The 27876-nt window shown below is 41.7% G+C and overlaps 1 protein-coding gene across 4 annotated transcripts in view; it reads right to left on the reverse strand.

Annotated features, from left to right (window-relative positions):
• Positions 1-7032: 7032 nt before the first annotated feature.
• The window catches only part of XRCC4 (X-ray repair cross complementing 4), a 188459-nt gene continuing 167615 nt past the window's right edge, over positions 7033-27876 (reverse strand). For all 4 annotated transcript variants that reach the window (XM_054186515.1, XM_054186514.1, XM_054186513.1 and 1 more), the window contains exon 8: positions 7033-8047. In XM_054186515.1, coding sequence (XP_054042490.1) covers positions 7939-8047 — 109 coding nt within the window. In that variant the 3' untranslated portion in view covers positions 7033-7938. The remainder of the gene's footprint in view (positions 8048-27876) is intronic.

Here is a 27876-nt window from a genome sequence, read left to right on the forward strand (position 1 = left end):
GCCCGTACGAATGCAGGATCCTTTCTGCCCCGGCCGCTCCCCTCGCAGATGGAGCCTGCACCACCTGCGTGCCAGCAGCTCCGCGGGATGCTCCACACCGTGCCTCTGGGTGCTGGGGAGAGCTGGACCACGCCGCATATAATGGGACTCTGCCTTGCCGAACCCCAAGCAGTTGTGCTTGGCGCTGAGGAGACCACCTCCTGGCTTCGCTTCAGCCTGAACGTGCTCATAAATGCCCTTTGGGCTCGGGACAGGTCGTAGGGTTTTCTGGATGTGGCTGCAAGACAGGGGCTGGGAGGGATGGAGCAAATGGTATTTAGATCAGGGTGCACTCCAGCCCTGCCAGCAGCCTCTCCAGCATGTTACCGGAAAGGATAAAGATTAACTTCTTCCCTCCGTATGAAAGAAAATTAACCATGTGCTTGCTATGTGGAAACGGTGCCGGAGAGTATTGCTGGTACTTCCTTTCCAAATATAGCAAGAAGTCAAAAGTAGAAACAGAATTCACCCAGATGATGTGGGAAACTCGTAAGACGGGCCTCTGAATTACCTGGGATATCAAGAATCCCAAACAATTAATCTGTGTCATAGCAGATGGGTTTGTGCTTGATCATAGCATTTTATATATTTTTTAGATAACTATTTAACATGCACATTTCGTTGCTTCTCTGTCCTCTGAATTCTTTGTGGCATAAAAGCTCTTCCAGTGTGTTTGTAAACAAAAACCTAAAAGCCAGCTTCCTCTTTGAGGCCACTTTGCTCAATAACTGTACGACACAAGAGGAACGAGCAGCAGCGAAGGCAGCAGAACGTGCCTCTCCCCGCGTGCTGCACGGGCAGGCCTTGCGCGTCCAGATGTCAGGTGTGCCCAGGTGAAACACAAGGCACCCGCTTCAGACCACCTGCAGACACATCGTTGTGCAGTATGACTTCTTTGGTCCACCACCTTGAAAGGCTCTGATAACCCCGTGTCAGGTAGTCTGAACCAATTCATTGCTCTCGGCAGTGCAGAAGCCACAACTCTGGTGGCTACCCAGCCACCAATGGTCATCTACGCAACTTCAAGCATCCACAAGCTTCAAGTCTGCCATCTACATCCCCTCAGTACTCGTGGAGAAAGAGAAGGGTATCACCTGGGAGCAAGTCAACTTATCCTAACACAGGTAAACTGAAGATACCCAACCTTTCCTTACTGCCAAAGGGTGACTGTCTCAGGCTGAACATCTCAATCCATACATTTTAATCAAGGCCAGAGAGTTTTCCACTCACTCACATCCTTCACATACAGCAGCTTCCCACCATTTGGGACACTACGTTAGGCCGATTGGTTGTGCTCAGCGTTCCTGGGCTCACCACAGGAGGCAAAGCCAACTTGACCAGGACCAGCCACCACCAACATGGGGTGGCTGAGGAGCTCCAGCACCCCAGGAGGCCCCATGATCTCTTCCTTCCCAAGCTCCAACCATGCCTCAAGTCTCCAACCAGCGCCTCTGGGCACAAACTTGCCATTTTTCCCCACAGGTTTGGCAAAAGGGGGATGAGGTGACTTAATAGGGTAGGGCTTTTCCATTGCCAGTTTTTGTCATTTATGACACAGGTTTTCCCTTCTCACTCCAAATCATTAGTAACAGCCAAGCACTGAGGAAGCGTTACCAAAGCTGTGCCTTAGTGGGTTTTCTTTCTTTCTCGCTTGACAATGAGAACAGCGTTAAATTCAAGTGGTTCTGGGCAGTGATTTTAATCTCCCTCTGGAATCAGCTGTCCATACTGGGCTTGTGAATAGTCCCGTAAATGTATTCTACTACCTTTTTATGTTTTACATGGCCCGAGAAGTCCAGAGGTGAGTCTGGAGGACAGTCTCCAGCCTTTTCTGCTTAGAACTCTGGCTTTTGGTTAAAATCAAAATCAATTTTTAAAATTACCTTTAAACTACTTTGAAAGTGAAAGAGGACCTTATAACAGCCCAGAAAGAAAACTAGAAGCTAACAGGCTACATGAGAAAATTGGGGTAGACACTTTGATTAAATCCAGGGCTAAAGCTCAACTGCTGTGAATCAGAGCCATGCACTAGAAATGAGAGGCAGGGCTTCCAAGTGATATTTAATTTAGTAGGAAAAGAAGGAAAATGTGATATTATTTAATTTACTCAGAGCAGCACAGGTACTTCATGCTGGAGTGACGACTGCTACATGACGAATACTATAACAATAGTAGTTGCATAAAAATAGGCAAATAAATATGTACCTTCGTGCCCTTCAGAAAGTACTAGAGTGGATGTCTACCTCTGGACCTAAATTTTCCCATCAGATATTCCTCTCAGTCTCTCTCAAATAGACAACAGCTCTGTGTGGGAGAGGACCTCCACAAACAGAGAATAACGAGGACAGCAGTTTTCAGCTTAAATATTAAAATGGTTTAATGTATTATTTGTTTCACAACTCACAACGGTGAAGACCCACTAGTTTAAGTCTCGGGAGAGGCATAAAGCTAAGACTCAGAAGAAAACCTTTACGGCACCTGGGGTGCATTGAAGCATTGAAGGCAGAGAGACACTTGCAGTAGGATGGGACTGCAGCATTCATTAGCGCTGCTGCCAGGTGAGAGCAGAAAGCTTCGTAAAATCCCAGCAGACAGACTGATTTACATTCACAACTGCTACTTACTTACATTAGAGCTTTTTGGAAGATGCAGATGAGGTTTATTCTCTATGAAACAATAACGGCCTGGGCACGGCGTGAGCAACTTGCTACGGTTGACCCTTTTCTGAGCATTGGGCCAGATGGTCTTCAGAGGCCCCTTCCAACCTCAACTGTCCCGTGACTCTGTGATGTTGTAGGTATGATGGAAAAGTCTTCTTCAGTTAAATATTTCTGCACAGGACAAGAGGGCTATAAAACACGCAAAACCAGAGCTATCCTTCCTTCCCAAGAAGTAACTTGAAAATAGCGTGCTTTTCCTTTTTCTCCATGGCATTAACAAGCAATTCACCTCAGGTGATATTACGGCTGCTATAGCCATTTGACAAGACCTGAGAATGCAGGCCAAAAAAAAAAGCAATTTCTGCTTATTGTTATCCCCTCTGGCCAGTGGGATTAGCAGGCAATTCCAGATCAGACAATGCCAGGCATCTGCTGCAATCCTGTTTGCCAAACGGAACGAATTAAGCAGGGTCAAGAGTCTCTCTCAGTCCTTTTCCAGTCAATACTTAGGCCAAAAGTGCTCTCCCTTTCTCTCTCTCTTTCTTTCCACCTCTCGCGTGCTCGCTCTCTCTTTCTCAGGCTGGACTCCCAGAGATTTTCCCAGCCATGCCCTTGGCTTTTCACTGCTTCACTGTTTATTTTTCCCCTGCGCTTTTTCCCTCTCTGTACAGGCAGACGAATCTCCAGACACAACACCCATCAGAAACTTCTGATCCCGCATGCCTTACTCGTGCATTGTTTAACGGAGGTGGCTGCTTTTATTTCCAAAATGAAAAAGCTGTTTCTTATAAGGCTTCCCAGGCACACACCACCAACGGGGTTTCATTGGAGTTCCTGCTCTTTTTGCCAATGCCACTGATGAAAATGCTGAATGAGACTGGTCCCAAGACTCATCCCTAAGGACCTCCAGATGTAATCTTCCTTCAGCTTGGTATTTTCCCTTTCAGTAGTGTCAGCTTTAAAAACATGCAGATTTTATGAATGAAATTGATTTCGGAGTGTAACTATAATAGCAGGAAAATAATTTAATGGTCAGAGAAAGACAAAAATTCAGATGTTGTGCAGCATTATAGGGAAAAGAAAGGAGATGGAGGATGACGGATTGCCAAAAGGAAATTTAGGAAAAAGATCTGATGAGACCTCTGATTTTGTGAGGGGAACTAAAATAAAATTAAAGCACAAAAATATTTAGCAGAAAAGTGGTATTAACCCCTGATGAAAGGGTTGGTGCATTCCTGGAGAAAAGAGGGAATATAAGAGGGTTCCCATAAGACAGAAACCCTCCCTGTCTGGTCCACTTTCAGTGGGATAAGCGGCTCCTGGCACATTTTTCAAATTCAAATTGCTCAGAAGATGTCCAAATATCCTACCTTCAGTCTCTAAGCAGTCCGGACGTGTTTTTGTTGCCTTGTTTTCCCACCATTCTTATTTCACTGTTTCCACATTTTGTGTTTCCCCCAAAGCAGACGGCAAGCCAGAAAAAAGCAGCTTTACCTTAAACACTTAGCAGCATCTGAATTCCCATGTGTAAAGGCGTTTTCTTTCCTCGAGTACCTCCAGGCTGATAGATCAAACTGCAGAAGTTCTTAAAGCCAGCTAGTCTGTACTAAACATTTCCAGAGAATCATTTTTATGCACAGAATCATTTATATTTTACGGGTACAAAGCAGGGAAGAACAGCATACCTAACACACATGTATATACACAAAAGTGTCTACTTCTGGGAATAATAGTAGGAGTGTAGTTAAAATAGTGATACAGATTGCCAAAACATTCTCTTAAAATCAAAATAATATTTTAATCCCAAAGACAACACTTTATACAGTACTTCCTCAAGAAAAGAGAGGGTTTTTTTGCTTTAGAACAATTTTTCTCTCTCTGGAAAAAAATATTGTAAATATTTTTGAACTAAAAGATTTGCTGGATAAAGCCAGACTTCAAATGACAGATTTTTATTCATAAAAACATACATTTTGCTTAGTATAAAACTTTAGAGGAGTCTACACCTTTAATGAAAAATACCATGTTTTTCCTCCTATAAAACAACTACTTGTTTCATCTTCCCCAAAAGTACAGTTTAAAGTGAAGAAAAAATTTACCTGGGAAATCATTTGCAGAGTAATATCAAAGAAGAGTATTAATTAAGGATGGCCTTTGAAATTTGATCTGCGTCTCCTAACTTTGGTTAATTTCCTGTCTTGAAAAACCATTTGTGGGCATGTTTCTCTATTTTGTCTTCTGTCACCACTGAAATATTTTGGACAGGGGAGAAGCAATTGACTGACATCTCATGTCAGGCTATTTCATGTAACAGTTTTATAGGCATGCCTGGAAAACATGGTCTTCCAAAAGGTGAGCTAGCAAACCATGCTCACAAAGTAAGTCTAAGTTTAGTAACTTTACTAAACTGAAGGATGAATGGAGTGAGGTTTAAGTGCAGAACTGTTCAATGGTTTCATTAATGGTCTGTATGATAGCAAAGGAGAATGAACTTACTATGTTCACCCGTAATACCAAATTGAGGAAGAACGAGCATTCAAAATCATCTTGACAAAGTAGGGAAATCAGCTGCAAAAATGGGATGCCAAGTCAACACGGTTAAATGCCAGTTACCAAGCCCATATGGGAATAGTCGGCTGCACAAACGCAGAATGAAAAAGCAAGTGACTACCCAGTAACTCTGCACGGGAGAACCTAAGGATTATGGTGGACCACAGCATGAACATAAGCTAGTAGATGTTATACCATTGTGAAACAGGTGAACATTATGTTTGATTTATGAATAAGAGGACTGTCTATTGACTCACGAGGGGACCCTTCTCCTCTGTAAGCTTTGGAAAGCCCCCACAGCAGGAGCTCCATCAGTACGGAGGGCTAGCAAAGATCCCAGCTTTTCTTGGAGATTTACCAAGCAGCACAGAGTGTCATATTAACTTGGTAGAGTAAAAAAAAAAAAAAAAAAAAAGTTAATGAGGCATTAGGCATTATTGCTGAGTTCCCTTCCCAAACATCATAGGTTAGTTGTTTGAAAAAGATTTTGCTTGGCTTGGTCAATGAAGCCCATTGGGTCTATTTCCAAGCATTGGGATGAACAAGTTTGAGGATAAATTGTATGTCCGCACTTCCTGTGGACAAATATGCATCATCAAGAAATTTCACTGATGTTCTGTAGATCTGCATTCCTGCCTCTGCTCTCAGAAATCATTTGTGCTCATTTTGGTGCGTCTTTCCTCTTCCAAGTCAACTGGAAAATGGAACCTTATCGGCAGAAAAGCAACAGATTCTCATAAAAATCTTCAGAAAGGAGCATTTCACTAACACTTCTCACGTGGTTGTGGTGACTGACACATTGTAGGAGGCTTTGAGGGGAGAGGAGGTGTCCCTCTGTGTATACACACAGTCTCAGTTGACTGTAAACTGGCCACCCTAACGAGCCGACACACCTGTGCTCACACAGTCCACAGTATGCATTTGCCACCACGTAATTTTCTGCTCAACTCCTGGCTTATAAACCTTGAAAACAAGATAAAAGAATAAATGTTCTGACAGATTTTATTGCATCTGCCAACTGCATGTAACATTTCCTATTTATGTAACAACATTTTACTATTAGAAACCAACAATTTCTTAAAAGCAGAGTTTTGCAGGGTGTTCACCTCCATTTTCTGCTGCAGGCACAATTAAACCAAGCTCTTCTATTTCTGGTTAAGTCATGGAACATTTTCACATTAAAACTGAAACTATACACAAGCTTTTGCTGAAAGCATTGTCAGATCAGCGCTGGAAGATTTAAAATTAGGCAACGTCTATGAATGGGTGTATGAATAGGTCTGTTGTGGTCCTGTCATTTCTCAAGCACAAAGCCTTTGTAGCAAGCAAAATATTTTGGCCATTCATGTTTTTACTGTGTGATTTATAACATTGTCCCAAAGCCCTTTGTGAATTTAAAATGCTGCGACCGTGTTTTTCAGAAAGGAATGCTTACATATAATATTGCCTCGCTTAGGTTGGAAAATGAGGCCCTGATCCTGCAAATACTGACATGGATGCTTTTAGTTAAATACAGGGTTGAATTTTGGCAGAATCAGGGCCTAAATAATCTGGCATTTCAAAAAAACCAAGTGGCTTCCAAGGAGCACTGCAAGCCATAGTGCACAGAAGCAGGTCTGTGTTGCACAGTCCTGCTGACTTCAATGGTATTACTTGCATGTTTAAAACCCTGGTTGGATCACGTCCTTTCTGAGACAGAAGAACTGGCTCCCTCTGCCTTAAATGAGAATTTATTCAGGCTCTTAAAACTGCAAAGCAGAAACCTGACGTACACTTTTTTTTTGTACATCTGTACGCTTTTGACCACCGAAGGTAAATACGTGTTGCTAACTTTTTTTTGATGAAGCCTTAAATGTACATGAACGCACCAGCTTCGGGTAGGAAGAGGTCATGCATAAACACACTTTGCTAACTAGCCCCTTTACGCAAATAGCGTCTAAGCAAATAAAACAAAATTAATGTATTTTTAGAATGCATTTTATTTTTTTAGAAATCACCCTAAGAAAAACAATGCAGTATGAAAAATTACAATTTTAAAGGCTATGGGTTTCTATGGAACATTAAAATGGGTTCAATATTGACTTTATAGGCTCTTTAATCCCAAAAGCAATAATACATCTTACAATGCATAAAGCCGCAGAGCACCTGCAAGTAAAAAGCAAAAGGACATTTCTTTGGATGCTTCATGTCAGAAGATACCATTCTAAACAGTTTTTAAAAACATATCTCAATCAAAGTCAAAGATGATTTAGCTAGACTGCATCTAGGCTGAGCTTCTCAGGAAAGGATCAGTATATAAGGTAAGTACAGCAGCAGCCCTAAGACTTCTTTATGTCTGACTTACTCTCTGGGGGACACCTGGAAAACAGTTGATCCTGGTTACAATTAGCAGTCAGAGACTCTTAGGACGTAAAACCGCTATGATGGTGCCCTGTTTCCCCATATACACATGACAAAAGATCTACACAGAGGCTAAACTGATTTCAAGGCCGTCACAAATCAAGCCAAGGGTCTAAAACTGCATAGTGAAGAAGAGGGACAAGTGCAGTGCAAGAGGATTCGAGCAATATGCCACCAAACACGACCTCAGAGCAAAGATTTCGGCTCAGCATCTATAACGAAGCCTTGTAGTTTTATAGCTTATCTCTGTTAGGAGCGACAGTCTCTCAGTTTCTCAGCCAACACATAGCTAGATGTCATCAAAGAGGTTCTCTGGCTCACAAGTGTTTTCCAGTGTCTCGAGAGACATCACATCCGGGGAATGTTTGGCTGACGTCTTCTGTGAGGCCAGATCAGGTCTGGAAATACGAAGCAAAGAGATTTGAAACAAATTTAGATACAGATATAAACAATTCTAATGTATACGCTGCCAAGGTAACCACTTAATAATGTATTTTGAGCTTTTTGTTAAGGTTACATGTAAGAGAAAAGCACTTTTTGTAAGACCTAATGACTTGCTGAGATGGCAGTGGCAAAACAAACAGATGAAATTCAGCTTATAAATGTCAAGGCTTCAGCTATTTTACTACAACTTGTAGGACCCTGAGAATGACCACTTCACCCACAATTTCCACGTGGAGAGCTAGGGAGGCAGAACAAATGCAGAAAACGTACAAAGGATCTGCTTTTCTACTACCGCACAGATCAATGCTCTGTTAACCACTCTTTATTTTTGCCCTGGCGTGAAGCATGTGTCTGTTGTCCATCAGTTTGGCATGGAGGCACATGAGGAATCATACCGAGTCGTCTCAAAGATCCATACCCCAGAGGCGCAAGCCTCTCTCCAAACAGTAGAGCAGAAAACAAAGGCAAACGCAAAAATCCTTGCCTGATACATGAATCCAGGCATTCAGGGACTTGCAATTCCCCTGCCTTCCCCTGTATGTATGTTAATTTTACATTTGCTATAACAGTACAGAAATAGAATTACTCATAATCCACTGATACATGTAGGTTAGTCCTCAGATAGCTGGACACCACAGAGTCCTACCTGAACACTTCATGCCTGAATTAAGACATCCATTATAGTGAATAACATGCTATTCTGCATCAACCAGTCCTATTTCACACTCCTTTGACTGTTCTCATCAACATAGATCATTTAAATACCCCTTGTACATGCCAAGAGCCATGTTCAGTGTTTCTCCTTCCTCTCCAAGACACCATTCTGGTAAAGACAGCTCTGTGCTTATGCCTAGGAAGGCAAGGTATCTTGTGTTCCCAAAAAACAGTGGCATTTGAATTCTATCAGCTTCCTTTCCCTATAAAAATTCATTTTATATGTATAGGCTGAATCCACAAAAAATCTTTGAATCCTGTACAGGCTACTTTACTTTTGTGAGCTTCAGGAGGAGAATTATCAATCACAGATATGGGAGTTCTCGGTGATGTGACACTCCAGGTCAATATCACTAGCTGCTTTGAAAACTCTTCATCTTGGCACAGATTGCTGTACGGAATCGGTGTAGGAAGCAGGGAGAAGACTTGATGTGCTTCTATTGTAGGATTTGGGACTGGCTGGAGTTTCATAAGGGTTGATGGCTTCATGCCCAGGTATATTCCATTGCTGTAATCCTGACAGAAGTTGAAAAATTCTTGTATTACAAAGGCCAACACATCAGCCACTAGGATGGGAAGAACTAGACAGAAGTGATGGAAAGTGTTACTCTCAAATGCTGCCATATGAGGGCTCAGTGCAATGAGGCATGCAAAAGCAATCTTAATTTTCAGACTAATTCAAGCATTTGCCTTCAACTGCTCCATGTTGTAGAGCCAATATAATTAGTGAAATTCAGCATTTTTTTTTCTTTTAAAATTTGGTTTCAAACAGATTCAGAACCAAGTTTTACAGAACTTCTACCCAGAAATTTCCAGGGAGCAGAAGTCTCTATAGAACAGTGCAACCTTCAAAATACAATGAGCTTCCTAAAACCCCAGCCACTGCGTGACTCATGGCCTCTCACACTTCGAGTCTGTCAAGCCCTTGGAGGTTCCGAGCTCTCACTGCAATGTTTCCTGTGGTGGACCTGGGGAATAGTTTTCATTTCGAGGTGGAGCCACCCCCGTGCTCCTGGGGAATCAGCAGAAACCCAGTAAATGCTGAGTCTTGGATGCCGTCACTTCCTAAGAGCTCTACAGTATTCAGAAGGCTTTCCTCAGCACTCTATCCATCACTCCAGTTCTGCAAACCACTTTAAATTCAACGTACTGGTATATTCAGATTACGATAATTACTTTTTCTGGAAGTTTAACTAGTATTCTCTGTGAACTCTTCCAAAACGCTTCCCTTCAGGTCTGAATAAATTGTGTCCAAGCATTTTTTTTTTCCTTTTGGCATGCAGTGACATCTAGACAGGTGTGTGTCTCATCAAATGTCACCTGGACTAACTGTGAAACAGACCTACCAGAATCGGACCCTTGGACAATGCCCTCTGGTCAGCAGGATCAGATCACCCCATGCTGTTCTGATTGCTAGCAATCGACTTACTTGCACCCTGATTTTTTTTTAAATACAAACATCATAGCCCAACATGGTGTGGTGTTCAAGTTTACTACTGAAGGTGTGTTTTCCTTTTACCTTTCTAGGTCTGTCTAAAGCATTAAGTCTCCAGTGAGAACATACATAAATCACACAGTGTGGAGCCACACAATGATATTTTAATTAATTCTGAAAGGTCTCATCAGCAGATAAATTAGGCTGTGAAGACCTCTGTACCAACACAGGCTATTTCAGGTACTGCAAGTTTTTTTTGGAGCGTATCCTCATATGCCATATAGGCATATAAGACTAGGAAAAAGACTAAAAGACTTCTGAGACTCCACATTTGTTGACTTCGAGGTTTCACCTATTCCAGAATTTTCTGATTTTGAAAAGTTAGCCTGACAGCACCTAAGCAATAATTTTATCCTCATGACAACCTGGATGAAGGGATGGAGTGCACCCTCAGCAACTTTGCCGATGACACAAAGCTGGGGGGGGTGACTGACAGCAGAAGGCTGTGCCGCCATACAGAGAGACCTGGACAGGCTGGAGAGTTGGGCAAAGAGGAACCTTATGAAATTCAACAAGGGCAAGTGCAGGGTGCTGCACCTGGGGAGGAATAACCCCCTGCACCAGGACAGGTTGGGGGCTGACCTGCTGGAGAGCAGCTCGGTGGAAAGAGACCTGGGAGTCCTGGGGGACAACAGGATGACCATGAGCCAGCAATGTACCCTTGTGGCCAAGAAGGCCAATGGCATCCTGGGGTGCATCAAGAAGAGTGTGGCCAGCAGGTGGAGGGAGGTCATCCTCCCCCTCTGCTCTGCCTTGGTGAGGCCATGTCTGGAGTAGTGTGTCCAGTTCTGGGCTCCCCGGTTCAAGAAGGACAGGGAACTGCTGGAGAGGGTGCAGCAAAGGGCTACCAAGATGCTGAGGGGACTGGAACACCTCTCTTATGAGGAAAGGCTGAGGGATTTGGGTCTCTTCAGTCTGGAAAAAAGATGACTGAGGGGGGACCTTATCAGCACTTATAAATACTTAAAGGGTGGGTGTCAGAAGGATGGGGCCAGGATCTTTTCAGTGGTGCCCAGTGACAGGACAAGAGGTAACGGGCACAAACTTGAGCACAGGAAGTTCCACCTAAACATGAGGAGGAACTTCTTTACCCTGAGAGTGGCAGAGCCCTGGCACAGGCTGCCCAGAGAGGTGGTGGAGTCTCCGTCTCTGGAGACATTCCAAACCTGCCTGCACAAGTTCCTGTGCAACCTGCTCTGGGTGACCCTGCCCTGGCAGGGGCTTGGACTAGATGATCTCCAGAGGTCCCCTCCAACCCTACAATTCTATGATTCTGTGATTCATTGGCTAAAATAACTGTTTTCAACACTGTACATGAGATCACATCTATAAGCCAAATCACTGTTGAGTTTTAACATTACACAGATAGAACTATTAAGCTTCTGTGTTCTTGTAACAACATGGTCCTCATTTAATCTCAGAAAGCTGTAGTACCATGCCTCTGAATAAACCCACCTACACTTGCAAAGCGGAAGCATTAGGCTTTTTACATGGAGTTCATAAGCAACTTAATTTTGGTTTTAAGACTTGATGATTCCTATTTGTATGACAATTATTCACTGAATGCCAACAGCTTGCTTTGTACTGTGAAATTATTTTGAATCTTGGATTCTCACTGAAGCTGTATTACCATATCCTGATGCACAACTGAGTTAATTTCTTTAAATTGCAGTGAGTTGTATAGTCCTTTCTTGCCAAAAAGCCTGTAAGTAAGGCATTCTTCTTGAAAGTTTATTCTTCTGTTGGATCACTTTTTGAAGTCTTGCCTTTTGGTAAACTTAAACTCCATTAACACATGTGGAGAACTGCTGATTATAAGAGATCGTTTCATATTTCCTGACATTTAGTTTAAGCCCTTGATAAATTGAGACAGAAAACCAAATCCACAGCTGGTGTGAATCACTGGAGCACTAATAATGTCCGTGGAGCTCTGCTGACTTACACCAGCTGAGATTCTGGCCCAAGATTTGGAAGAAAGTGGTTACATTACTTGGTATTTCTTTCCACAGCTGAGTAAGAGCCATAAGAAACAGAAGACACGCAACACTTTAGCGCTTAACTAAACAGCACAGAAACTCAAAGCCATGCATGGTGATGGCTTCGGATAGCTTGGGAGAAAACGCAACACCTTCTTTTGCAGTAGGACAGATGGACCACTCCCATTTGTTTCTTGTGATGAGTTCACCCAGACCCCAGAGAAGACCTGCACAACACTGTTCCTGCTGCAACAGTTCCATGAGAGAATGTTTTTGAAGTAGTACAAAGCAGAAAATAATCCCCTAGGTGACTGATGATTAAAAAGAGCTTCCTAGTGGCTCAACGATCAAACAAGTTGTAGCTGTGCGGAAGGAAAATCAGGTCAGAGGCTGCAACATCAGCACAACTGCTCATCTTCAGTACTTCTTGCTGGAAAGATGAAAGGTTCTCACATTTAGCTATGCTTGTATAGCCAGCCTGGCACGCTGTGGTTACAATTTTACTCAAGTTTTTGTTCTCGAGCAAGTCTCATGGGATCTGAAGAGAGAAATACCCTTGTAAATTAACAAAGCTATACAAGTTTCCCAAGAAACTTGAGTAATCTAGGAGGCAGACTTGTGTCCTTGTATCATTACATTATTTTTCTCTTTTCTTGGTAATTAAAATAATCGGTTCCAATCAAAAACTGTCATTTTACTAAGAGATGACATTTCAGCCCTCCCAGAAGATGTGTAGCAGTGTTTTAGGAAGAGGCTGAATTTCTCAGTGTGTCTATCTTTCCTTAGCTTGGTTTAATGGTTCATTTTTGTCATTTATCTGAAAAAATTGAAGGCTTAATACCGTGAGTAGATATTAACAAAGGATATAATCTGATATATACTTTCTTCGGTATCATAAAAATAGGTGGCAGCAGCATCCCATAAACAGAGAATTGTTGGTCATTGCAGCATTAACATAGGAACTCAGGTGAGGCACCTCAACCACTAATGAACGCTTGTATTGCCACTGACGGGGCAAAAGCTCAGACTGACATCTGTGCTCCGGAGACGGTACTTTTAGTCAGTCCCAAGAGAAAAACTTGGATTCTTTGATTTATCAGCAATCCGCTGTCTTGGATGTATAAACATCATCTTCACAGAAAGTCCTCAGAAGAAAGGTACTCATCAGCCATCCTTATTACGGAAGGATTATGAAAGGAGCTTTGAGTAAAGCTCCTGGCTATGCATAAAACCTTGGCCTTGAATAACCGATGCCCCATGGTGTGAGCTCTTGGGAGACATCGTATTGACTGCCTATGGCTACTGGCCAAAAGTAGGAAAGTTCAACCATGAAAAGAAAACAAAACGGTGTAATGGAGGAGGAGGAAAAGCCTCTTACATTAATAGATGCATCAAGAGCACTATGCACGGGTAGACCTCTTTAAAGTTGAATATTAAAAATGTAAGGAGACTAAATTGAAACTGCATCCAACTAAAAATGTGATGATACTCCCTTTTACAGAAATGCTACAATGACTAAAATATAAGGTAAATTATAAAGGTATTTTTCTTTTTAATTCAATTTAAAATGGAAAATGAAACTCAATCATTTAATTTAGGTTTTGGCAGTATTACGAGTATTCAGCTTCCAGATATAGTCTACTCTGGCATTTATTCCTAGAAATAATATGAAAACAAACCAATATATTTCTAATTGAACTTGCAAAATGTAAACCCCAGCCAGTCATGATGAAATTGCTGGGTACAATCACCTTCATGATCTGAAATTACAGTTGTTGGACTTTTCCATAAGTTACGTTAGTGAAGAAACCAAATTTTTTTCTGCCAATTTCAATCATCTGAAGAGAGCAATGGTGTCAGAGATCATCAGAGCCCAAGCTGTACCTGGCCCCAACACAAATTTACAGAGGCTAGAGAAAAAACCTCAAGAAATAGCTGAAAAGAACGATTTCTAGCTGAAGGGGTAGTGGCTCCATCCCTCTTAGAGAACTTTCCATGTGTGGTATTTTCCTACACCCGGTGTATTAAGCAAATAGTCTAGTCTCAGTTAAGGTCAGCAGACAGATAATAACAATAATAATAAGCTCGTTCAATTACACAGTTAATGAAGAATACTTTCAATGCAGCAATGACAAATTTAATGTTCAGCCAGGGAATCAATGTTCCTTAATACGCTTCCACCTCTGGCTGAAAGCCAAGCTGCAGCAGCACCTGCATTCATCACAACCACCGCGCAGTCAGGTAAGTCTGGAATCCCCTCAACAAACAAAACTTAAAGCAAAACTTCAAAAAAACAGGACAATTGCTAAACACTGTCTTAAGCTCCTGGAAGCGCCACTCTGTTCTCTAGGACTAGAAACTATCAAATAGGGGATAATTTTGATTTATGCTTATGTAAGTGCTTTTTTTTTTCTTTACATATCCCTGGAACCCTTCAGAGGGAGAAAAGTGAACTGGAAATCCCTTAAAGATCACAGACATTGACACAGTGACTGCAGCAAGAACAAGCTGGCACACAAATCTGCTACACTGAGAAGATACTGGTATATATCTTACTGATATAACTTTTAATATTGATCTAACTTCCAATGACGGGGCTGGATCAGTCCTCCGCATTATTAATCATCCACACTACTTATTTAGTCCTACGAAACAGATGGTCTAAAGATCCTCAGAAAACTGTACGTAATGTCTAAAATGGCTGCACAGACAACACGTCATGTAAACGAACAACACTGACAGCACTTTTTTAGGGACTTGTATCCGTTCAGTTGCAAATTCCCAATTAACTTCAGTTGGCATAGGGGCTGGTCCTTATTTAAAAAGAACATTCCGTTTTAGTAGTATAAATATAGTCTTGGATCTTTTCGTCTGATCAAATGCACTTGCAGATGCTTACTAACAAAGACCTACTTAAAAATGTAATAATAGATGCCACTTATAAGGAAAAGCCTAAACCATGTTTGTTTTAGGCAAGTGGCACACATTTCTGTGGCTCATTTCCACTTAAACTCCTTCTTGCTTAAATAAACTAGACCACATTCACTTTGAGGAACATACTAGCACCACTGCCTTCACTGGGAAAAAAAGACAAATCTCTTAATCATAACTACAAGAGTACACAGTAAAGGAAAACTTAGTTTGTTTAGGAATTTTGTCAAGGTCCTTCATAAATCCAGCACATTGCAAATTTATTGGCAAATGCTAGAAGCCATTTCTCATAGTCGTTTAGCACTGTTTATCACATATACATTTATATAACACCAGCACTGCCTAAATTGTGTCATAACCCTTTTCCAGGCTGTCAAACCTCGGAGCTGCTCTCCCTCCCTAACCCTTTCTTATCCCCTCAGGGTGACCATAAACAGTAGCCGGCGACCCAAGGGGGCAAATAAAAATCCCTGAACCAATTTCTCGGGTAGGAAATGTGTGTCCTCGTGCTCCTCCGCCTGTTGTCACCGAGGATGGAAGGGGTGGAGAGGGCTGTTGCAGTCATCACGTGGTGGTGGAGCCTGGAGGGACGGGTTCTCCCTATTAAAACCTGAAGCCTGCAGATAGCAGCTACAACCGCAAACCCACATCGAAACATATCACAAAAATAAGAGCACTTATCTGGAGGAGAATCCAGCAACCCTAGAACCTAGATTGTGCTACAGATATTCCACGCCTTTTCCACTCCTTTCCAGTACGGCGGCTCTGAGTGGCTGTTTAAATCCTAATGACTTCAACAGGAGCTAAGCACTTGCTTCAAGTTAAGGCTGAAACCCAGAATGAAACACACAACTTCACAAATTAATACAATTAAAACTATTCTTAACGAAAAATGGGTTAGTCTCGCGTTCACATCATGAAAAGTTCCCTTTTAATACTAGACTAGGGTACTCTGATATCTCTACTGAATTACTAGGTATATCTAAAACTATCCTCTCGTCAGAGGGATGCAGGAGAATGCATGAACATAATCCTAAAAATGATCTTTTAAAAACTCCTATAACTGAATTAAGCAAATTCGTCCTCCCTTGAACAACTTGTAAACATATACCTGGGCACCATCAGAAACCTGTTACTGCCCAGGTTACCTGTTATCCACAGATCTGCTCAGCAGGTTTTCGATCATTCACTTTGACCAGCTTATTGCAGAAAACCACTTTGGATCAGTACAGCATATGGATATGACATATTTTCAAACGACAAAATGCATTTAGAAAGATAGAGCGGCAGCGAGTTCTTACGAAACCTGGGAGCAGTGAATTGAATAAACTGGGAGCAGGTTTCAATTTAAAGTTAAATTAGAGCAGATAAAGTATATCAAGCTTTTTTTCGTCTTTAATATGTCTCTGTTAGGTCTCTATTGAATATAAAGTTGTTTTAGTACTGAGAATTGTGCTTTTCTTTCTGCTCTTAACTCCCATTCAGCCCCTCCTAGGTTCCTCCTGCCCCCTTCCCAGCTGTAGATCTGAATTCATTCATACTTTTCTGATATAATATCAAACCTTTGATATTTAAGATCTAGTCCCTGCCTACGGTGACACCTGTGAGAGCTGAAACATGTTCAAACACCAGTTTTGAAATAAAGAAAGAAAAAAGAAAAAAAAAAAGAAGGGGGGACAGCACATCCAGCCCTTTGAAAACACAAGGGAAAAAGTAAGAATAGGTGCAGTTGGCTGAGACAGAACAGAGCTGGACACTGCAACAGCCAGTGTCTTCCGGCTAAATTTGAAGTTTTTTTCCGCTGCTTTTTCATTATACCTTACCCATCCTTGAGACACCTCCTCACCCGAGGTAGAGAACAGATGATGACTTTGTCCACCTAATCCCAACCCTATCCCTTACTTTGGGGTGCATAAAGCAAACGAATGTGGGCAAAAGAGCCCATCTCTGACTCCTGAACTTCTTAACTTGCTGGTAATACTTCTTTTTACTCTGGACATGGGGTTAAGATGCTTTAACAATCTTCCCTTCAGAGAGGCCATCTACCAAAATGTTTATTCGGTGGAGTAAAGAAGCCACTTTGGAAACGTATTTGCTGTTATTATACGAAGCAGGAATCATCTACAGCTCATGATGCAAGTGCTGTAAGACAGCCTATATAACAGGCTTCGAAAGTCATTTTTTGACTTCCCAAACCCCAACCATTCGAGCTCTCATGGTCTGCCTAAGGAGCAATATCTGCAGTAAGTACTTTACCAGTAGCATTTAACAATAGACCAAATAGCCAAGTCATTACTTGTTGGGTAAATGCTGCAAAAGAGTCTAGACTGTAAGATTTTTCAGAAAGGTTGTATTACCTCCAAAAACAACAAACCCCCAAGTAACCAAAAGGACGGGACTAGTCCTCTGTGTTTCTTTCACAAAAGTTCTTATGTAAAGCAGGTTTTTATTCCTAGTGAGCCTCTCTACTTTTTGTTTCCACAAATGGTGAAATTCTCAGGAAGATTCTTTAGCCTTTAAATTTCAGAGATTTCCTCTTCTGGCAGAATAGTTTGCATACACGTTGTACCAGGATCAAGGGACACTCAAGGGACACTCAGCATGCATGGACCTCCCCCAGCATTATGGTAATGAATGTCAGAGACTTGACTGGTGCTAAACCGTCACCAGTCACACCCCAGCTGGCTGTGACTGTTCCCGATTGCTGCAGATCTGTCCCCAAAGGTGGAAGGGAGGGGAGCCCTGAACGGCCACCAGTCAAGACCTGTCCCTGCATTAGCAGGCCACCCACCTTGGTTTTGAGATAGGAATCGAGACAACTAACTGACAGGAGTTACAAGACATGAATTAATGAGCATGGCAAACTGAAAGACAGCAGCCAACCATGTATTTTAAATGGAAATTTCCAATTACTACCTCTCCACAAATATAGGCACAGTTTAAGGGAACCCGTGCACCCCAAGTCCCTCTGCCAGATGTTTCTCCTCAGGCTCCAGGCTTTCAGAGACGCTTAGTCAACCAGAAAATCAAGAGCAACACCTCAGATGGACTTCAGGCTCATCAGTAGCACTGACCAGGCGCACAAAAGCAACCCAGAGAACGTGCAATACTGGTGTCAGACAGCCAAGCTCCTCCGGGCCGCCATGCCCCCGTGCTCACCACCCGTGCTTGGAGAGATCACCTTACATGTTACACTCCAAGCCCGCTCAGCACCTGTCTCACTTGGCACTAGGCACGGACACCTGCAAGCTTTATTCCATGCGTAGCATAACTAAAAAACACATTCAGCAATTTTGGTCACTGTGACCTGCATTGGGCTGAAATCGGTGCCTTCTTGCAAAGAAGAAACAAGCCATGTCAGGCCAATTTAAAACAGGTAATAAAAAAGACAATTTACCAGGTGACTACAGTGTGGGAACAGTTGTCCTAGGTCAGCCCAAGGTAGCCCAGAACCCCTTCTCCAACCGCGGCCAAGAGCAGATGCTCTTCAAAGAGTACAGAGGGCTTTTTCGGTCTCCATCCATTTGCAGCTCAGAGGCTTCCTACGCCAAGGTTAATGTTTGTGTATTCAGTAATATTCAGCACATTCCTCTTTCACCAAATGGCCCTGTCCCCCAGTAAGCCCATGGAAACTTCTAATATTCCCAAAATCCTGAAGGAGCTCCACAGGTAATACACATGAATAGGAAAAAGACAGCAGAAAACACAGAACAGAATTAACAGGGAAAAAAACATGACAGAATTGATGGAATACCAATGTACAATAATTTTCTTTACAAAGCTGTTTCAGTTCCATGGCCTAAGCCAGATTTTATCTTCAGTTGTGGTATGTTAGTATACAACTGAAGCACCTCCACCAAAATTTTCTTGTACTGGTCTGGTTCAAACCAGCACCCAAACCACAAACTTTATGAAATTTTAATCCGCAGAGAGCCTTGATAATTGTGCTGGTGCCGCATCATCAACAAATTCACATAGTTTGCCTTTTTGTGAGTTTCAGCACAGCGCTCCAAAGGATTTTTTTATCTTACAAATGCATTAAGAGAAAAGGGAGCACCATACAGGTGGGCAACTGGGACTTTATTAGGAGAAGGCGGATGTCAATCAGAGCAGAATAATCACGGTGTACATGTGAAACAGATGCTGCCTGTGTAAAACAACCCACTGTGCTGTACTGAATCACGGAAAATGCAATTACACCTGCATCTTGGGTTATTGGTAACAGGTCCACTTATTGGAAACCCGTCTCGTTTTATCCATGCTAGAGTACTGGGAAACAGGAAAAGAGTAATGCACATTTTTCAAGTGCACCTCCTTGCCTGACGTCTCCAGTTTTTAATTTCCAGGGAAAAAATAAGAATCGATAGTAGGTTTATAGTCCAACAGTCCAACTTGTCTTTGGTTAATTAAGACTGTGACAGTTTTAACATTTTGAATCTTGATTCTGTCTGAGACAGGCATCTTTGCAAAAGAGAAATGGAGAGAAAGTGAAAGAGCAAGACAGAGAGGAGTTTCCACCTGGAACATAGCACCTAACTGCCTGAGCCCTGGCATAAATTCTCGTGATCGGAACGAGCAGTTCAGCTCGTACAAATGGATGCAAACAATTTAAAAGACCTAGTCATTTAAAGAGCCTTTTTTTTTTTTTTTAAGCACTGCTATAAATAAAAATGGTTGCTTGAAAGTTTCCCAATAAATCTGGCAGACAGAAAGCATTTCTGGTATCATTCGGAAAAATAAAGAAGAATTTTTCAGAATTCAGTCTGCAGCCTGGATTTTCAGTTCAAGCTTCGCTTAGCTCTCCCTTTAATAAAATCATCTTCTTTCAGGGCAGAGTTAGACTAAGTCATTGCCACTTTTTAATCAATCACACATGGAATTACCAAAGCTCTTTAGCTCTGAGAACCCATCTCAGGGGCGACGAGTTCCCGCTTTCACTTGTTCCAGCACAGCGCAGGGCAGGCTGCAGCTCCCTCCATGACATTGCTGGCACGCAGCCCTCCTAATCCCCCAGCGAATCTTCCAAAGAGTTTTATTACTAACAATATGTAGCATAACAACTGACTGTATTGTACGTACACATATATACTCTCGCCTGTTAAAGATTATAGGTCTGGTCATAAAAGATGGGAGTTTCCCACTGGCTTTATTTTGCTTTGTGTAGGTTCTTTGTACACAACACATCGACATCAGCCTCCCAAGACATAGCAGGAGGTCAGTGGACTGTATTTTTAACCTAGTCAAATTGTGTCTGTGTCACTTTTTTCCCCAGACATGTCTGGACTCCCTAGCAAGACAGTAGGCCAAATTATACGGCCATCTTATTGCTTTTTATATTTCAAAACTAATGACAGAACAAACCCCAAACAAGCAAGCCTGTCCTAGTTGTGTGTGCTATTCGGTTTTGACACAATCCAGAAGCAAGGAAAGAAACCCAAAGCCCATGCTACTCACTGGTTAGGTTTCAATAGTGATATTTGTGTGTTCACCTTGTACGTAATTGCTTCTGCACTGTTCTGTCAGGTACATAGCATTCGTTATAAATGTTTGTCTTACTGTAAAGCATAGAACAGAATCAATATAGAAATTAATAGGCGCTGATATATTGATTCTATTAACCTTTTTTTTTTACTATGAGAACATTTTAAGGAAACATTAATGAAACAATAAAATAATTGATATTGATCCCTGCAAAAATCACGATACAAGATGGATATTTGGAACAAAGCAGCAAACTGAAAAGGCTGTTTAACTGTGTGGCTGTTTAATAACCAACATCACTTTTAAAATAATTTATCGACCAGCTTTCCACCAGCTCCTAAGAGAAGTGGAATCCATTCTACCTTTTCATACGCGGTATTGCTAATTGTAATAAGATATTCACGCAACAGTAATAAAAGCTCATTCTAAATCTGGTGGGAACCAATGAAAGCAATTATGGTGAGGGCTTGGTACTGTCAAACTGTCAGGTTTCAAGCTTAATGTAATTCTTTAGAGTTTACGCTTTCTTTATTTTAGAAGAAAAAGACTGCAAGCCATTTTCTGTTGAGAATGCAATGAGACTAAGGAAACAGACCATTTAAATGCAGAACACTGAAACACTAGATAGAGCACCAATAAAATTATATGTCATGTCACAGTGATTCTTCAGGAAGGGACCTGTCTTGCACTCTTGGATATTACCAGTGAAAAAATACGACAAGGGCCTTGAGGCCCTTGGTGGGGTGGGGCGCGAGAGATTCCAGAGGTCTAGGAAGCGTGTTCATTTAAATTTTATCAATTGTTTCTGTTTTTCTAGGCTAGAGACATGTTCCATTGTGGAGGAAACAATGAAATAATATAAAATAATAATGAGTCATTAGGTTTAGCCTGAATACTGACATTTCTCAGTAGAACATATTCTGCTCAAAATTGTCCTACAGCTGCTTGCAAAAGTAGCACTGATGCTAATGCCCTACACACACACTTCCAAGTCGCACAAACTTTCTGATTATAAAAAACACTGGACTGCCAAAACAAGGTGCATTCTACGTCCTATCTGTTTGAAAGTCAAGTATGGCATGGACAGTGGCACTGACAATATGGCATCTAATGTGCGTTTCCTCTAATGCTCAGTAGAGTTGGCTCCACAGTGCTGGCAGGAAGGTGCCATTGGGTCTACAGAACCATAGAATATCTCAAGTTGGAAAGGACCCATAAGGATGATCGAGTCCAAATCCCTGCTCCTCGCAGGACTACCTAAAACTAAACCATACAACTGACTGTTGTCCAGACGCCCCTTGAACTCTGTACCTCAACTTAGTCTTCAGCTCCTCAGCTGAAGCTCCCCATGATGATGAAAATCATCCTGAATGTTGACTGGATGCACCAGGACGCAGATCTCTCACACAAGACAGATTACTTTACCCACTTCTTCCAAATATTCCATGAAACAGCAACCGGCAATCAATAGTGAACCTGAACGGGAGTTGAGCTTCTTGCAGAGCCGCCAGTGAGTAGACAGCCACAAATAAAGATGCATGAAGTCAAATTCAGACGAAAAAATACTCCATTTTGATTTGTGTATTAATTCTATGCAAGAGGGAAACAAGATTTTCCCTTTCACCATGGGGCCAGGCACAGTAAAACTTTGTGAAATAGAGTACAGCACAGGGCCACGTAAGGGACCAAGATGATGTGATGGAGATCTGGCAGAGATGCGTAAACTAGGCAGGAATGACTGCAGAAGGAAATCCCAGTTCTGGATCTAGGAGTGTTAAAGAGTCATCTACACTATCTATGTTACATCTGCTCCCCTCCAGCAAAGAGGAGGTGTGGACAAACCATAAATAAATCAGCACAGTATAAGAAGAACAACTGAGACTTTGATAAAACTACCATTAATGACTCTGGGTAGTGACAATTGCTGCATTATTTTAAAAAAAAAAAACCCACAACTTTCCTCTGTTAGCCAAAAAAAATCCCAACAACAAAAAAAGGTAATGTGTTAATCTACAGGCTAGGAGATTGCTTAGGGAATGAATTAAAACAAAGCTGTCCCCGGGCACAAGGGGTAGAATGCAGTAAATGTAAAAGCAGATGATGGACATAGCATCATTTGCTGCTTACAGATAAGATGCCTAAACCTACGGAAAGGGAGGCTGTTTGGACTTCAACTACTTCTGTTCTTCCCTGCACAACAGTTTAATGAACAGATAGGCACATTTAACCGACTCTCTCTTCATAACGGGAAATGCTTAACAGACAGAAGAAAGAGAAAGAGTTGTTAGACAAGATACAAAGAAAAACTCTTATTTGATTACTAAAGCTGCTGCAAAAACCAAGGCATAAAGAAATACTCATGCTCCCAGACACAACTTGACTAGCAAGACGTTATTTTGCCTCCTGTAAGCATCCTAGAGCTGTTCCTAGCATTACAAAAATGAGCAGAGTCAGAAAGCTTGTAATTTGCCAGGAGCCTTATCAGACCCACTGAGTCCTTCTCAAGCCTTTAAACAGCAGAAGATCATGAAAGGATATACTTCTTGTAAGATTCTTGTATTACCACTTTCAGAAAAGAGAGGGGGGAAAAAATAGCCATCCCTCTTTTACAGAGTGGGATGAAAAATAGGGTAACATGAACACTCAGGACAATTCTTTTGAAGTTTGGATCAAAAAAGGAATGAAGCCTTGGGGGCAGAGGAAGGAAACTTACTATTTTATCATACCAAACCATTCATCCTCAGCACTTCTGTGTGTTTATTACATGTCAGTAATCACAAATTAGATAACAAAAGCCTGATAAAACTAGCCATTCCTAGAAAGCACTTCTTACAGATGATGCTTAATTCAAAAGTGTGGCATTTTTTTCTTTGTATCGTTGACTGAAAAGACAAAAACTCTAGCGAAACTGTCTCTGGTGAGCAGTCCAGATCAATATGAGGCGAACAGCTAGAATTAAATCAATAAAGGGAATAATGAATCCAAAGAGACTTCTCTTTAAAGCAAAAAACCCCAGGTGATTCAAATTCCCTCACAGATACTCTCCTGTACCACTGGAGTTGACTGGCCTCCACAAGGCTTGAAGCTGCCCCATGGACTCTGGTCGGTTTTGCCTGCACCAGCACCATCACACCCATCCATACTTCAATGCTAATGTGTATGAAGATTAAAAACCGGAGTGTTACAAACCCAAGTGAGGGAGGGAAATGTATCCGTCTCCTGAGGACCACTCAAAGCAATACAAATTTGGACAGAAATCACATTCCCGGAGAGGCTGTCACTGGCACACTGAAGGTGGCTGCTGGAGAGGTGAGCAGATGTCACGCTATGTAGTAAAAGCAAGTTGTTATTGGCACAGGTTTAGAATAGTCACGTTGCACATGTTCTCTAAGCTGCAGTGGCTTACGCAGCTTGTCCCAAGCGAGTGCCAAAACCACCTATTTTCCCACTGTGCCTCTCCATGCATTTCATTTATTGCTTCCACCCTCATCGTCCAGCAGTCCAAATGGCAAAACCCAAGTGCTGCCTCTGACGGGAACAGGAACACAGTAGCTGGCTGGCATAAACCCAGTATGGGTCCAAACTGGGAGAAGCTGGACCTGGGCCAGCCACAGAACAGGCAGTTTTTGGTGGCAGGAACAGTTTTCAAAGGTTATGTACACCACACTCCAGCAGAACTTCCAATGGATGATGTATTGCTACCCTTTCCAAATGTGAACTCTCTTGATGGAGAAGCCAGTCCCAGAATCACTAAAGGGTTTTCTGAGTTATTATGTTAATAGTGCTTCTTTGTGCTATAGGAAACTAAGAGTATCTTCTGAAAAAAATAAAATAAAATCAAAACCCCAATGCTGGGAATAAACACACCCAGCAAGGAGTATGGCAACCCTAGCACAAAGATTTGTCAAGATGTCTGTTGAAAAGACTCCCGGGAAAAATCTTACAGAGAAGAGTCCTGGTAAGACTGTTGTTATTGCAAAAAACCACAATGATAAGTAATGCATGCTGCACTAATGACTATTTTCCAAGGCCAGATTCCAACCCTACCATTCAAGGGAAAAATAAAACAACCTGAAACAGGAGATTTGGAAACAGACTCTTCCAACACGCCTTGAAGTCAGTTTGCTAAGTAACTGCCCAGCCACCTTTGCAGCTCTGGGCTCCAGCAGTCATCGCATCTTGCAATGTCCTACCTCCAAGAGAAGTCCAATGAAATAACTGCGGTCCACAGACCTCCTGAACTTGTCCCCTGTGTGACAGCTACTCAGGGAGCTCTGCAGCACCAAGGGTGTATTTTAAAGCCTGAGAATCTCATGGTATCTTAAATTGGAGGATATTGAGCAAATTTCATGAGGATATGTTCTTGCTAACCCTCCTTGGAATAATCTATGTCTATAAAGCTATTTATATGAATAGCCAGTTGGGAATTTTCTGGCTATGTTTTTCAGCCAAATCAAGGATACATATTAAATGTACATCCATGTTAATTTTAAGAAACATTGGGAAACTACAGCTTTGGGTTCATAAACCAATGGCCTGATTATGTTTGCTGACATACAGCACTTTTCCTATTCGTGACAGACAAAACAGCTAGCAACCTTTACTGCCCATCCTGAAATTTGTTGTGAAATGTTCCTGTCACCAGTGGTGCTCTGGTCTTTCTTAGACAAGGCTATTTGAGAGACTAAACCACATATATTGTCAGAAAGTCATTAGGTTTCACTCAAATTTAAATCTCTAATTTTTGGGAAGAGACGTTAAAAAAGGCTTACAAACCAGAATGGTATGTGGCACTGTTCAGCGTAAGTCTTACATCCGATACTAATGAATATTGCAACATACTGCACCTGGGCCAGACACGGTCTGTTCTGCGGAGGAGAGTCAAAATAAACCCGCATAGGACTTAATGTCATGAATTATGTGCATCTTGCTCGGTGCATCGTGGAGGTTGTTACCAATAGCCAGTATCAGCCCCTGCTTGTCTCTTGTGCCACTCGGTGGGTCTGAAGCCCATCTGGAAGAATGTAACAGCAACTAACCGTTTCTAGTAAAATGAATGTTTACAGCCTTTAATTTGGCATTTTCAAAAGGTGAAACGCAGATTATACTCTCCCTTGCACCCGAGCTTTTAAAAGTGTCCTCCTTATCAAAGAACAAAGCCATTAACATCTCCCTTTAAAATATACCATATATATCACTGTTCAGTCGGAACTAACAGATGAAGGAAAAAGAGACATTTATTTTATATGGATACCAGACAAAAAATACAGATAGCAAGCACCAACTTAAATTTGTCCTTGAAGAGTCTTGTCAGAGAAAGGAACAGATGAGTCGTTCTGTTTGCTGCTGTGACAGGACAGTCTTTATTCTCAGCTTTTCCAGTCTCTGTCATACAGTTGAACTCATATTTCTGGGTGAATACACCAAAGACAGTCTAGAGGTAAATATTAAACCAGCCTTTTCTGAGACAATCTTTCACTTAAAAGCTCATTGTTTCAGTACATTAATCACTTAGGCTTGAATTTCTGTGCTGCTGGAAACTTACTAAAAGAATCTAATAAAACCAAATGATCAAACACGCCTTTCTCTATATATTTGTATGTTAAAGGAGCATTTAACAAATATTAATTGCAGCAAGTCCTCTGATCTGGACAGCCATAGCTTTAAGTTTAATGGAAACTTCCAACAGAACTACAGTTACCCCAACAAAAGACATGTAAAAATAACTTTGCATATGTTTATGATACTAATTCATCCTTACATGCTATTTTTCAACTCAAATGGTTAATTTTAGGACAGAGAGGAGTGTATCTTGGTTTCTGTCAAGATAAACACTTGTGACATAGTGCACAGAAAATAATCCAAAACAACAAAATCGATTTTGGAAAATGACATGCACTAACACAGCTAATGGTGAGTAATTCTAGGTTGGGATTTACAGATTTGATTTGAACCATAAACTGTTTCTTGGTTTACAGCTCTATGGAATAATACTTTAATGCATCTGTGGCAGATTTCCCATACAAAAAACTCATTCTAGAGACATAACTGTTTCCGTAGACTAGTAGACAGCGTCTTATTGTACTGATGACATTGCGAGAAATGCAGGCTTTTGATTAAGGGGATTGTCATTGAAATAAAGACAGATCACATTTCAAACTCAGGTGGACTAGTTGGCATTTGTTTCCCACACAGGCACCATGTTGGTCTTATTTCCTATGGCTTGATTTTTCATAGCTGCATTTCACAGACTAGTTAGGGTCTCCCATTCATTCAGAGTCAATCCTCCACTTGTGTTCTCCCCTCCCGACACACATCCTCTGCATGGCGCGTGGACGCGTGGAGGACTGCGAACACCACGGGCAGCATCAGGCAGGAGACGCCTCCAAGAAGCGTGCCCGCCTTTATCACAGGTCCAAGGACTAAGCAGTTTCGCCTCCTTTCCATCCAAGCTCTCTCTCCATGCATGGTTGGAATCCAATGCTCTCAGTCTGCGCCAGCATTAATTTTTCAGCACCTCGTATGAAACAATTGATCGACTGATTTTATAAGGAATCCTAGCGAATGAACAAAGCTCCTTCCTTATTCCTTCTGGTTTTGGTCTACGCACTGCATTTTCTACCGTCCTCCCCTTTGATACTGCTTTCTACCAGTCCTTACTGTTGGTGCACAAGCAGCTGAGCCAGGATTACAAACTCCTCTGACTTTGGACTCTGCCAAGAGTGTGAGAGCCCAGCACGAAGAACCAGTTCAGTGATCCAAAGTTCCTGTTGCCTAATCGGTCCTTTCACCCTAGCCAGGAGGCAGTCATGCCTCTGCTGTGGTTTTCCAAAAAACATGAATTATATGTCAGTACAATGAACTATCAATTACTGACCCAATTTGCAATGCTGGGAATCAAATCCCAAAGAATCTAAATGATCAAAGAAGAATCATAGGTTGCAAATTTTATTGCCGTATTTTTACTGGAACACAGTTTACTCCTCCTAACATCATCCACATTAACACAATACTTGCATGGTCTGGAGCTGTTTAAACAAAACCTCATTCCACAATTCAACATTTCAAGGAAATTAGCCAAGTAATAAGACAAAGCATTTGCTTAAGAGTATTAGAAAAAGCAGGAAAAGTTCTGAAAATTTAACTTTTGTCCCTGAAGCCTTAAACTTTGGAAATCAACCATATA

The sequence above is a fragment of the Rissa tridactyla genome, chromosome Z (assembly GCF_028500815.1).
Source record: "Rissa tridactyla isolate bRisTri1 chromosome Z, bRisTri1.patW.cur.20221130, whole genome shotgun sequence".
Classification (NCBI taxonomy): domain Eukaryota; kingdom Metazoa; phylum Chordata; class Aves; order Charadriiformes; family Laridae; genus Rissa; species Rissa tridactyla.